The sequence below is a fragment of the Panthera onca genome, chromosome B3 (genome assembly GCF_046562875.1).
Source record: "Panthera onca isolate mPanOnc1 chromosome B3, mPanOnc1 haplotype 2, whole genome shotgun sequence".
In the NCBI taxonomy this organism is placed as follows: domain Eukaryota; kingdom Metazoa; phylum Chordata; class Mammalia; order Carnivora; family Felidae; genus Panthera; species Panthera onca.
The window spans coordinates 70782362-70796830 of NC_138344.1; the positions used below are offsets into that span (position 1 = coordinate 70782362).

At 36.9% G+C, this 14469-nt stretch overlaps 2 protein-coding genes across 4 annotated transcripts in view; both read right to left on the bottom strand.

The window, feature by feature from the left end:
- LOC132669333 (olfactory receptor 4M1) overlaps positions 1-14469 on the bottom strand; it is a 130998-nt gene that overhangs the window by 17372 nt on the left and 99157 nt on the right. The gene's annotated exons all lie outside the window — the stretch shown is intronic.
- OR4Q3 (olfactory receptor family 4 subfamily Q member 3) lies at positions 11534-12896 on the bottom strand. Its single transcript, XM_060617389.3, has one exon. The coding sequence runs from the start codon at positions 12875-12877 to the stop codon at positions 11930-11932; it is 948 nt and encodes a 315-aa protein (XP_060473372.1). The 5' UTR covers positions 12878-12896; the 3' UTR covers positions 11534-11929.

Genomic DNA, 14469 nt, shown 5'->3' on the forward strand with positions numbered 1-14469 from the left:
GGCCCCTATCATTCTCAATCCCTTTGCCTTGAAATAGCCTTCTGTCCTTGTAATCAGAGGTAAAAATCAGTAGTTAAATTTCCATACAGAAAAGCTATAAATGGTAGTTAAAGAATAAGTCTAACACCATTTTACAAACTATACACAGGGATGCTCAGGGAATACAGATAAAAATATTGAGTAAAAATTATCAAGGAAAAATTCTTGAAAGAGATAAATCATAAGACAGGATCTAAAGAAGTTCCTCAGAATAAAAAATGGCTTTTCTGAAGCATTTCAAATTACTAGCTATCTTTCATCTTTGCTAGGAACACCTTTTTTCTGCCTGGATAGTGAAAGCTGAGTGATTTAAGTTTGAACACCCCCACCAAATGGATTACTTTAAGTAAATCTATTTTCTCAATCTCAGTCTTCTCATTTATAAAAGATGGGTAACAAAAATTATTTTACTTCACAGAACTGTTACAGAAATAAAATGAGATCATTTGTGTAACTTTTTTTGTATTTATGAGGTGATTTACTTTGTCATTTGAGTCTGTGAAGTGTGGGATCTTTTTAGTAAGAAGTTTTCATTTGATCTATTCATTATATAAAAATTATATAGAAAATATTAAAATTTATCCATAATTTTATTCCTGAGATAATAAACAATAATATCTGTCCATCTCCATGGTAGACATATTATTAATAGTGGTGATACTGGTAGTAAATATTTACTAAGCACTTTACTATGTGCAGGATTATATGCTAAACTATTAGCATATGTTACCCCATCTATCCTCACAGCAACATTTTAATTTCTATCTCCATTTTAAGGAGCACAAAATTTTGAAGAGATTAGGTAAATTATCTAGTAAAACACAGTCAGTGAAGAGGCTGGTATTTGAATTGAGACATTCTGATTCCAAAACCCACACAACACTCATCCCCCTAAATAAATAATAGGTAGAACAATAAGTGAAAAGATGATAATGATAGATGATAGATAGATAGATGATAGATGAAAGAAAGAACTAGAAATAGAAAAAGAAAGAAAGAAGATAAACTTCTCATGAAAAGGAATTCCTTTTTTTAAAAAATCAACTGTGCTCTTATGGTGTAAAGTCCTTTGATTAGAGGATACACTCCAAGTCCTCAACATCTTTGAATATTCTGACACTACAACAGCAAAGCCAAATTGTTCTCAGTCATAACCAAATGGCAGAATCATAAGGGTTGAAAATCATTTAGGTAATAATAGAAAATTTCTATTGTACTTACTATTGTCTAAGTGGTAATAATTCATTTGATCCTCATAACATTCTTACAGTGTAGGCTATCATCATTATCCCCACTTCAGAGATGAGGAAACTGAAGCACAGAGAAAGTGCATAACTTGCCCAAGGTCACAGAGCTAGGTAATTGACAGAGTTGGTATTGGAACCTAGGCAAAAGGACTTTAAAGTTTATTTTATTTTTTTATTAATTTTATTTTTTTTAATTTACATCCAAGTTAGCATATAGTGCAACAATGATTTCAGGAGTAGATTCCTTAGTGCCCCTTACCCATTTACCCCTTCCCCCCTCCCACAACCCCTCCAGTAACCCTCTGTTTGTTCTCCATATTTAAGAGTCTCTTATGTTTTTGTCCCCCTCCCTGTTTTTATATTATTTTTCTTTCTCTTTCCTTATGCTCATCTGTTTTGTCTCTCAAAGTTCTCATATGATGCATACTCCTGGAGCTGTGGGACTGTGGGCATAAAGTCAGCATGCCTTCTTTCTCATTTAAAAGTCTTAAAATTTCTGTAATAGCCAAAAGACTCCTTTTCTGCTAATTGTGAAGGGTTTTTTTGTTTTTTTGTTTTATTTTAAGTTTATTTATTTATTTTGAGAGAGAGAGTGGGGGAGGGGCAGAAAGAGAGGGAGGCAGAGAATCCCAGTGCAGGGCTTGAACTCACGAACCATGAGAGAACCATGAGATCATGACCTGAGCTGAAGTCAAGACTTAGACTCTCAATGACTGAGCCACCCAGGCACCCCTAATTGTGAAATTTTGTAAAGCTGTATCCAGTACTTTGAGGCAAACACTACATTTACAACTGGCAAGATCATCACAACATTCAGAGTTTGTGCCCAACTTTGCTTAAACTTACACTGAGGATGTCATAAGCGATGTGGTACTGATAATCTTGATGTTATTTCATTGACATGTGTTGCCAGAGGAGGCCCGCATGTAAACCAGCAATCCCAGGTCTAGAGGAGAGTCGGAGACACGTCTCCAGAGAAGGTCTTCACTGAGTGGAATGTTGGAAGGTGAATTAGAGTTAACCTGATGATGAAGACTGCAGGGTGAGGGCACAGAAGACAGGGCAGGGCAGGAAGGACATTCCAGGCCTAATGGACTGGAATACATGAAGACAGTGTAAATCATCATAGCATCCCCACTGGGGAATGCCAACAGGTTTGACATGATTCAACACAGAATACATGAAAGCAAGTGTCAGGAAGTGAGGCTAAAAAGGAAGAGGAGCTCAGATCATAGTCTTGTAAGTTAAGTTGAGGAGTTGGAATTTATTGTGAATGATTTGGTGGATCATGAAGAAAGATCACTCTAGCAGCAGGAGGGCAGCAGGAATAGGTGCTGAAGAGTAGCTGTTACAAAGAAGCCTGAAACCCAACTTTCCTAGGTTCAAATTCAAGCTCCCCTATTTGTTCACATTAGGACTTTAGGAAAGTTACTTAACTTCCCTTTCCTCAGTTTTCTCAAGGGTTAAATGTAGATAAAAATACCACACAGCACTGGGGCGCCTGGGTGGCTCAGTTGGTTAAGCTTCTGACTTCTGCTCAGGTTATGATCTCACAGTTTGTGAATTAGAGCCCCGCAACAGGCTCTGTGCTGACAGCTTGAGGCCGGGAGCCTGCTTCAGATTCTGTGTCTCCCTCTCTCTCTGCCCCTCCCCCACTCACGCTCTGTCTCTCTTTCCTTCAAAAATAAATAAACATTAAAAAAATTTTTTAAAGGAAATAGCACACAGCACATAATTGCTGTAAGGATTAGGTGTGCATCTTATGTAAAGCACTTATGTACATGGCACACTATAAGTGAACACATAATCATCATCCCCATCTTTGTGACCAGAGAATATGCTGACTGGAAGGAAGGAGAAAAGCCTGGATAGGAGTCATTGTAAGATGCTAAATTCCTTACTACATTCATCTCCTAATTCCCATTTATATGTATTTCCATGCTTTCCATTTTTACAAAACTTACCTACTGATGACACCCACTTTCTCAAATATATTCTTTGACTTAGAGTAGTAGCAGAAAATAGTGCATATTTTTTAATCACTTTAAGAGTTCAAGCAAGGATACCAAAGATGTTTGGGCAGCTACCATATTCTTCTTGAGTAGTGACAATCTCAACTTTATCCGGGATCACCTCAGAAGCTGATTAAGGTAATTCAAGTCTAAGACCAAGATCCTTCTACTATCTTTACTGGGAGAAAGAGAACAGGATTTAAAGATAGAACAATAGAGCCTGATTCAACAGCTCTGCCTCTTACAGGCTATGTGATCTTAACACCATTTTCCTTACTTCTATTAACTTCAGAGTCCTCTCCTGTGAAAGAATAATGCCACACATGGTAAGGATCAAATTAATTAATGGACACTAAAACAATAAGTTACCTGTAAAACTAAGTCATAATCATTTCAGTGAAAAAAATTCAGAAGCATCAGTATCCAATGTCTGAACACTGTGGACCAGGGCTTGTATGGGACTCATCAGCATTTCCACTGGTCTGTACAGGTTCTTAGGTCAAATTTTGTCTCTCAGATAATGCCAAAGAATATACACTAGTTATAATGGTACCTCTGCTGTTAAAGAAATAAGATCGCTCATTTATTTAACTCCATAAGCCCACTTGAATTATTTCAAATAAAATAAATAGCAAGACTGCAGTGCCCTGAAATTCTCTGAGAAAGAGATTTAGTCTTAGTTTCTTCTGTGAACAATTTGCAAAGAACAGGGATTAAATATTCTGTTTCTCCTTCCTAACACCAAGTTCCATCCCACGGAAAGCTCTTTGCGCAATAGTGTCCTTGACATCAATATCCCTCATAGAGACATGTACACAGAAAACATGTACGTTTTCATGCCTCTGGTCATTTGACATCATTTTATTACCTGTAGATACTTTGAACTTTTACCTATAGAAAAATTTAAAGTCCTAATTTATCCTGTCCCTCTAATTGTCTACAATTGAGAAAGAAACTTACTAATTATGTGTGGAACTGAGAGATAAGGAATAATAATCTGAATAAGGCTTCAAAACGACTTGCAAATGTGTTAATGTAACACAATGTAGGTTATTTAAGGTACCATCCATATCATCTTCTATATTTCAGGCAACACCAATATTTATTTATCCTTTCACTTAATAAATATTTATTGAGCACATTCTTTGTGTCTGGTGTTATGCCGTGAATATAAAAAAGGTAAGTAAAACCCAATACCTGACATAGTCATTCATTTTAGAGTAATATGTTTAAAAGGCCTTCTCAAATCCTCTTACATTGAACCATAACTTATGTAAAATCTTATACTTACATAGATAAAAAAAAATATTAGTAATTACTTGACTTCATTCCACTCATCTAACCATGAGTGAAACTAGTGAAGTGTAAGAGGAAATTGAATTATGTAGGCTGCACTGCTAGTGATAAAGCTAGAACTAAATTCCAACTGAAATAATATTGATACACACCTTAAACTACAGCAAACTATTTCCTAAATCACTTAAAAGAATTATTAGAACAGATGTTGTAAGTGGATGAAGAATTTAATGATTTCTCTTTATCCCTGAATATGATTTGAATCAATGAAAATTGCCCTTGCCTCTCACCCTGGTTGTTAACTTATCATTACAGATGGGAAACTTACTCTGGCTGTCTTCTTGAGTGTGGTCCCACGACATGGATTTGGACAACCTGAGATCTTCTTAGATCAATAAACCTTTCTGAGATGGAAATGTGATCTATATCTAGATATTCACGCTACAAGATTGAAATGTGTACAGTGATGTTTCTCTTATGTGTGTGTTGCATTTCACAAGACGATTATGCCTACAGCCTGAGAAGAGGTCCTGTTTGTTCATTTGTTCTCTCCTTCTTTCTCTCAGGATTTTATGAGCTTAAAGCCATGCCATGGCTTCTGATCTTGATCTGTAAGACTTTATTTCTGTATTCCTGGCTGCCAGGAGAAAGAAACTGTCAGCAATCTTTATGCATCATCAGAGTCCTGAGGGAATGGCTGGCCAGGTGATTAGGTAGCATCTAGAGAGTATTATTAGGCAGGAAAGTGCCAAGTATAATTCCCATTAAGTGACCCCTTGTAAAACCATATTGAAGGTTACTTGGTAAATTGCTAGTTAAAAATAAGCAGGCCATTTTTGCAGCTTTGCACAATTTACTCATAGCTAAAGTTGGGGCAAAGGAAACTTGGTGATGCTCAGTATCACTATATTGGACCACTAACCCAAGTATATTAGTTTATAAAACTATTAAAGTGTTTTCATTTAAAAATTCATTTTAAAAACTACTGAAGCTCAAGTACACAAGCAAAATGTTTAATTTAGTGACACAGTAAAGATACTGCCTCAGTCCTATTATTACATGCATGAGTTTCTAAGAACTTAGGTCAAGGGGGCTTGACAAAAATTGAGGATTACACCTCTGCCCTCTAGTATAAAATGTGTTATTGAATTGCAGCATGAACTTCCAGGTCATGCCTAAAGTTCTGTGTGTTTGAATGGCACAACCACAACAAGAGAAAATACAGTAATTCAAATAGCATTTACCTCAGTTAGGGTGCTTTTCTAAGGCAGAAAGGATGATCACATTGCAGCCTAGAAAGGCCTTTTGTTGTTGTCAGCAGCAGTTTATTGTCCCATGACTCTAGGTTATAAATAAAGGGGCTGTTCAGACAAGGAATGGCTAACTGTGAGCATACTGTGTTCACTGGATTCCCCACTCAAATTCTTTTTAAGATGAAAAATTGTCATGTGCTTCTCTTTCTTATCTTTCTGTTCTTTCCTTTCTTCCTCCATCCCTTTCTTCCTAAGTTCCTTCTTTTATTTCATTTCCTTCGTTCCTTTCTTTAAAAACACATTTAGCCAGACAAAGAAAGACAAGTGTTGTATGATTTCATTTATATGTGGAGTCTATAAAAGCCAAACTTGTAGAAACAGAGAGTAGAATGGTAGTTACCAAGGGTGGGGGTAGGAGAATTGGGGAGATGTTGTGAAGGGGAACAAGCTTACAACTAGAAGATCAATAAGTTCTAGAGATCTAATGCACAACATACCAACTGTAGTCAATAATTACTTCAAAACTGCTAAGAGATTAGATCTGAAATGTTCTTCCCACAGAAAAGAAATAATAATAACATGATGTGATAGAAGAGATGGCCAAAGTTATAGTAGTAACCATGTTGCAATATATAAACATCAAACTAACATATTTTACATGTTAAAATTACAAAATGTTATAGGTCAATTATATCTCAATCTGGAAAAAAAAAACCTTATCAAGAATTTACTGGTGCTGGGCACCATGCCAGACACTCCAGATACAACAACCACTGAATAATGGGGCAGCCCAATGAGTGAGGGAACAAAAGTACAATAACTATGGTGTGTGTTATGCTGATGAAAGATAAGCACACCAAGCTATGAGAATTCATATGAGGACCAATAAATAAAACTCTACAAAGACAGGCTCAGAGATGACTTGCAAGAAAATAAGACTCAATCTGAGTACTGAAGGCAAGAAGTGGGTCACTAATTCCAGCAGAGGCAGCAACATCTTCAGAGGCATGAAGATATGAGGAGAACAGCAAGTAGTTTACAGGCTCAAGCAACGCGACAGGACTGAAACCATAAAGGAGGACTGGGACCATGACTTGGTCTCAGAACAAGCGTAGTCAGTAGACCTGAGCCCAAGGTTTAGAGTGGTATTGTAGCCCAGTGAATAATTTGGGGACTCCTAGGCATTACCCTAGATTTTCTTATCCCCATGTATACTCTATTTCCCTACAGATTCCATGATAATATTTGTACCAGAGTCTAGGACAAGATACAACTTGCAGATAAGAAACTATATATCTGAAGAAAAAAAGAGGACAAGATTGATAGGGACAGGAAAGACTTATTCACTTAAGAGAGGAAGCAGACTGTACTGTGAGTATTTACATTATAGATTTCACCATTTTCTCTAAGTAAAAGAATCTCACCAGGTGCTTTGTTTATGGGATAATTACAAAAAGCGTCTTGGAAACATAATAAGCATAAAGATAATAATAACTAAAAATACAATAAATAAAAAATGGATAACTTAGATAAGCCTATTCATTAAGGAAAAACTACTGAAATATAATCTAATAAAACAAATATAAATAAAATATGGAGTTTAGCTAATAGTATGTATCAGCTTTGGCTCATTAGTTCTGACAAATATGCCATATCATGTAAGATGTTAACAATAGGAGAAATGGTGCAAGCTGTACAGAAACTCTGTACTATCTTTGTAGCTTTTCTATACATTTAATTAACCAGAACATTTCAAAAACACTTAAAATGTGATTTTTTAACATAATTTTGAGAGTGCATATATTGCCCAATATGACATTTCGTGTCAAGGTTGGTTTCAATGTCAATGGGGGAGTTACCAGGGATTTTACTATCATATGGCATGGATCTGGAGTCAAAAACTCTTAATTCATCTTTCTGTCCTGTGATTCTTCAGGATCAAACAATTGTACAGTCTTCTTTCAGCCTCTATTTCCCTTTTAACATAAAATATAATAGTAATGGTAACATAAGCAGTCAATACTTACTGAGTTCTGTCTTATGCAGAAATGCTTGTTAGGGCTTTACAAGTATTATTTTGTGTACCTTTCCTGAGAACCTTATGCTCTGTACGCTATTATTGTCCTCACTGTATACTCAAAGGAGCATTGAGAGATTAAGTTCCTTGTGCCCTAGTAAGTGGTGAGCTGGGCATGATGAAGCTGTCTCACACCAGGGTCCACACTTCTGACTTACTCTCTCCTCTGTGCTCTATTCTCCCCAATTATCTGGACTTACATACTTTCTTAGAATGCTCTTCACATTCCTCTGGTGTTTATTGAGAGACTTCATAATTAGATATTTGGGCAGTCTGTTGATGTTTGGTGGAACACCCAAACGGCAAGATGTCTACCGCATTTCTAGGCACACAAGAGGCACTCTGGAAACAGTTATTAAAATAATAAATGGATAGTAGATTAATAATGAATTAATGAATTAATAATGAGTGAATGAATATTAAAAGATCAAAAAAATCACGAAGAGTTGTTTATCAGAGGAATATCTCCCAGGAAATGTTTTTTATAAATGAAAAGTAAATGTGTGGCACTGGGGTGGCTCAGCCAGTTGTGTCTGACCAGCTCAGGTCATGATCTCACAGTATCTGAGTTCAAACCCTGCATCTGGCTCTCTGCTGTCAGTGCAGAGCTCTTCAGATCCTCTGTTCCCCTCTCTCTCAGCTCCACCGCCACTCATTCTCTCTCTCTCTTTTTTTCTCTGTCTCCATCTCCCTCTCTCAAAAATAAACATTGAAAGAAAGAAAGAAAGAAAGAAAGAAAGAAAGAAAGAGAAAGAAAGAAAGAAAGAGAAAAAGAGAGAGAGGGAGGAAGAAAGAGAAAGAAAGAAAAAGAAAGAAAGAGAGAGAGAGAGAGAGAGAGAGAGAAAGAAAGAAAGAGAGAGAGAGAGAGGGAAAGAAAGAAAGAAAGAAAGAAAGAAAGAAAGAAAGAAAGAAAGAAAGAAGTATATATTGTGGTGGCATGCTGACTTCTCTCCAATAATACTTTGTAGTTTCTAGGGCCCTTAAAGGGAGAAATTTGACAAAGGGAAGTGGGATTTTGTCTTCTTTTTTTTTAATTGTTTTTATTTTTTTATTTGTTTTTAATGCTTATTTTTGAAAGAGAGAGAGAGACAGAGAGCACAAGTGGGGAAGGTACAGAGAGAGAGGGAGACAGAATCCAAGGCTCCAGGCTCTGAGGTGTCCACATAGATCCTGATGCAGGTCTCGAACTCACGAACTGTGACATCATGACCTGAGCCAAAGGCAGAGGCTTAACTGACTAAGCCACCCAGGCACCCTGGAAGGAGGATTTTCTTACCACATTGGCCCATTCACAATGTGTACTTTGGAGCTAGTTTATAAATGTGCAATCTTACTTTACATGTGTTCTGGAAATATTAAGTCAATAATCCTCTTATGATATGATAAACCAGGCTTGTCTTTGTCTCCTTTCAGTTATTTCAGTACCCCCTCAAAGGACCATATGATCTAGAAACAGGGGGCAGACCTACCCCAAATATCCATGGGATCCAGAGCAAGAATACAAACGCAGCCCAAATAACATATGGCTAACAGCTTTAAATCAATTTTAATAAACTTAAATTTTCATACTCCGAGAACAATATTCTCATACTCTCATATTTGCTACAAAATCCTCCGACTCCTTGAATTTGTACACCAGAATGGTAGTGTGGAAAGAGCAAGATTTGGCCCTTAGTCCCCAGCCCACCTCTTCTTCTGGCTCTAAAGCCCAACACAAGAGGCCTCTCATGTATGAATATGGACTCCGCAGCCCAGATTTCCAGGCTCTGTCCCCTACTTTACACACAGTGCCCTCAACCTGAAGGTTCCCATGCCAGTGATATGGTCTGCCCTCAGGGGGATAGACCCAAAGAAGAGGCTCAGGCAGGCCCTGGAAGTAGGCTCAAGGCATTTAAGAAGAGAACTCTGGAGATGATAGCAATTGTGTACAGTCTGAAAAATAGAAATGTTATCAACTTATTAATAAAGAGAATTTTAATATAGATAATGGATTAAGCAACTATTGGAGGATTAATAATGCAAAAGGAAACACACACAAGTCTTGCTTTTCTGAATATAATGCTACCAATCCCAGATATGAACAGGACATTTGAAATGATTTCCCAAGACTCTAAATTTTGCTAGGAAAAAGGAACATTAGAAAAAGGGAGGTTGCGTCCAGCTGATATGAAAAGAAAGCCTGGAACTTCATGTCCCTGCAATGTGTCTGGCTAACCCACAACACCACTTAAACCTTCTTGTCAACTCACACATTACTCTGTAGCTAACAATGTCCTCCTGTCTGCTCTTCTAGATGTTCACTACAGGCAAAGGACCTCTGTAGAAATGTTGTGGAGTGAAAGAGAAGAGTATGATCCGTACCAGGGATACTAACCCACTCAAACTATCAAGAAATCATCCAAGCTCTTACATGACCACAGGCATTGCAATTTACCTAGTAAATCTTAATATTAGGTGGAATTTCGAATATTCTTTCCTTAGTTATGTTTTTTAGCTAAGTGATTTAAAAAAAAAAACCCTCTCCACTGCAACTGATCAGGAAATAAGTGGGCACATACAAAAATATTGCTAAAAGCCCATAATTAAAGCATTATTTAGTAAATAGAATTAATACCCTTCCATAGACATAAAAAGTTGCAAAGATCCTTATGCCAGAAACAGATAACCTTAAACATAAATGTTTTGTGCATGTTTTTAGTGATCTCCTACCTCTGAAGTTCCTCTCTAGGTAAAACAGAAAATATACAATTAGTCCATCTAATTAGGGTAAAGACTTTCTGGAAAGAAAAATATTAGCTTAATCTTAATTATCTAAAATTCCGAATTTCTTACTTGATCATATTTTTTCTGAGTGATCTTATGAAAGTCATTTAATAAATCTGTTTGTTTGTAAAATTGAAGTTGAATAATATTACCTACTCCGCAAAGTACTTTTGAGACTTAGAGGTAATAACTATGAGTACTTTAAACCACAGTTCATTTCTTCACCCCTCCCCTTACAGGTCAGAGCTCTTAAACATTATGATCAGTTGAAGACCTAGCTTATCAACTTTCCCCAGTGTGATTCCACCCAAAGAGAAACTCAAGAGGAATGGCATGCCTCTTCTAGAGAAGCCTCCACAGCAGGACACTAGGAGTTTCCATCACCTGGCACTTCCTTCCCTTCACACGTAAGCTTCACTAAGAGCATTGCTCACTATGTGAGTTGAATTCAAGTGCATTTCTAAAATTTGGCACAATATAAAACATAGTTCCTGGGTGAACATTAATATGTGGGGTGGTTAGTGCTGTTTCAGGTTTTGTTAGAGACAGGATGAGAGGGATTCACACTGCTTCAGAAGAGACTCTGATGATATATCAAAAGGAACTTCCTGACAGTAGGAGTTGTTACAGCCAGAGGACCAGGACAAAAAAAAAGGTGATGGGATACCTTCTTTCATTTGAAGAGAATTTAAAAGTAAAATGAGGGGCCCCTGGTTGGCTCAGTGGGTTAAGTGTCCAACTTGATTTCAGCTCAGGTCATGATCTCACAGTTCCTGAGTTCGAGCCTTGCATCAGGTTCTGTGCTGACAGTGCAGAGCTTGCTTGAGATTCTCTCTCTCTCCCCCTCTCTATCTGCCCCTCCCTTGCTCACACTCACTTTCTCTCTCTCAAAATAAATAAATACATAAACTTTAAAAAAGGATTGTTTAAAAAATAAAATAAAAAATCAAAGTCAAATGACTTAAAGACTAGTTATAGACAAAAGGATAGAAGAGTTGGACTTTCAAGGTGTCCTCTTGAGCCTAGTCCTCAATACCTGGGCCATTACACATTCCTGACTTCCCTATTTAATATTTAACATCTGACAAAGTCACTATGCCTCAATAGCAATCAACAGCAATTATAATGTTTATGCTGGATTTTATACCAAAGTCATCAAATTGGTTTCATGCATGTACTCATGTACAGGATGAGTCAAGAATGTCCCAAGAAAGTTATGTTTTATAAATCACATCTTCCTGTTCATCCTTTAATATGGCAGAAGGATGCCACATGCTTTTTTCTCAGCTTCTTCATGACTGTCTTCATTTCAGCATTTCTGAGTGTGTAGATGAGAGGATTCAACATAGGTGTGATCACTGTGTAAAAGACAGAGAATACCTTATCCACGGAGAAGCTGCAGAAAGGCCTCAGGTAGATGAATACACATGGCACAAAGATCAGGCTGACCACTGTTAGGTGGGAGGCACAGGTAGAGAGTGCCTTGCTGTGGCCCCGACGGAAGCGAGTTCTCACAGTGATGAGGATGATGGCATAAGAGAATAGCAAGACCAAAAAGCAGACGAGAGATAACAGACCACTGTTTGAGACCATCAGCACCTCTACTACATATGTGTCCGTGCACGCTAGCTTGATGACCTGTGGGACATCACAGTAGAAGTTGTCCAGTTCAATGGGACCACAGAAGGGCAGCTGTATGACCAGTGTGACCTGTGTGATAGAATGGATGAAACCCCCACACCAACAGGCAAAAACCAACTGAAAGCATAGCTGACGATTCATGACTGTCAAGTAGTGCAAAGGATTACATATGGCAACATACCTATCATAGGCCATGACTGTCAGCAGAAACATCTCACTGGCTCCCAGAAAGTGCAGGAAGTAGATCTGGGCCAAGCATCCTGAAAATGAGATGATCTTGTCTTGCTGTAGGAAATCTCCTAACATCTTGGGCACGGTAACACAGCTCAGGCATAGGTCAATGAAGGACAGATGGCCCAAAAAATAGTACATAGGAGATTGGAGCAGGTGAGCATCAGCTCGCACTGTTACAATTATCAAGAGGTTTCCCAAAACAACAGTCATGTAAAAAAACAAAAATATTAAGAAGAGAAATAGCTGTAGCTCCCAAGAGGATGATAGGCCCAGAAGAACAAATTCTGTCACTTTAGAATCATTTCTTTTTTTCATCAAGTCAAGAATACCAAGTGACCTAAAGAAAGAAGAATTAAATTGGAAGAAGAAAGATTTAACTTAGACAAAAATTTATATATATATATATACATATATATATATGTGTATATATATATGTATATATATGTGTATATATACATATGTATATATATGTGTATATATACATATATATATATATATATATGATTTGGGGTCTGGTGTTTATGGAATCATATTCCAAGATGAAAAACCTTTTTAAAAAAATTTTTTTAACGTTTATTCATTCTTGAGAGACACAGCATGAGTGTGGGAGACACAAAGTGAGAGAAGCAGACACAGAATCCAAAGTAGGTTCCAGGCTCTGAGCTCAGCACAGAGCCCAATGCGGGGCTCAAACTCATGCACAGTGAGATCATGACCCAAGCCACAGTTGGATGCTTAACCAACTGAGCCACCCAGACGCCCCCAACATGAAAAATCTTAAGCAATTTCTGTGAGGTAGGAAATACATATTCCTGTATAAATAGAACAAGAAATATATTCCTGTATAAATAGAACATTGCATTCGTTCCAACCCTTCATTCCTATAATGCTTTTAAGTTACATTTACAACAAACTAGGGAGGGAGAAAATTACCTGGACATGAGGTGATGAGAACGTGAAAATCATTCCATTTTTGTAAGAGACAAAACTATAGCCTTTAATGGCAAGAGTTCTGGAATGAAGTCTAGATCCAATGCCTAACTCAACCACTCACCAATTCAGTGACCTCAGGCAAGGTATCAAACCCAAGTTTCATTCTTTGTTTATTCAATCTAATATAGGCATAATAATATCTTCCAAGGTTGTTTTGAGAATCAAATATAATCTATGAATAAAATACACTTAAATAAAAAATTACTTAACTCCCTAAAGTGGGGCAGTATTTCTTATTAATCTCTATACTTACACCACAATGCTTACTGTGTAATAATTTATCAAATTGAAGGAATAATGCTTTGTACTATAAATTACTATACTGTACAAAGTTAGTAACTATTATAAATGCACATGTTAAGAAACAAATTATTTAGGAAGGATTGAAAAGAAGCTCATGTTCTTTGTTTTTATTTATTATCATAGGTGATGGAGGTTGGAAAATTTGTAGAAACTGGGTAACAGGAAATTAAATCTTTGCCTTTAAAGTTTAAGGAATCATCTAACTTAAGATGAGTAGGATAGTGGCTAGAACACACTAATCACCAAAAGCAGAGACCAAGGGCAATGATCCTTATCATTGAGACAGGTACAAAAGAGGCTCATTATGACCCATTTCATAGGAAAGGATAATGAGGGAAGTCAGAATTATGCTGCTTTTGGACTTTTCAACAACCATAGGTACACTTAAAAGAAATAAAGTTTACACTAAGATATTGTTTTATCCATTTTCTCCTTCTCTACATTTACATTCACTTGCAATATTGGGTGAGAATATCTCAGATTACAAATAAAAAAATCAGGGAACATTGGTACATTCTTTCCATTGAAGTGGTTAAGAATTAGCAGATGTTTCTCCATCTAGATTAGATTTTCAATCTAGAACTAGCTCTTGGTAAAATATTAAGTGAGAC

Bases quoted from the DNA above. Each gene is read 5' to 3' on its own strand.
- OR4Q3 (XM_060617389.3), bottom strand. From the start codon at position 12,877: ATGAAAAAAAGAAATGATTCTAAAGTGACAGAATTTGTTCTTCTGGGC.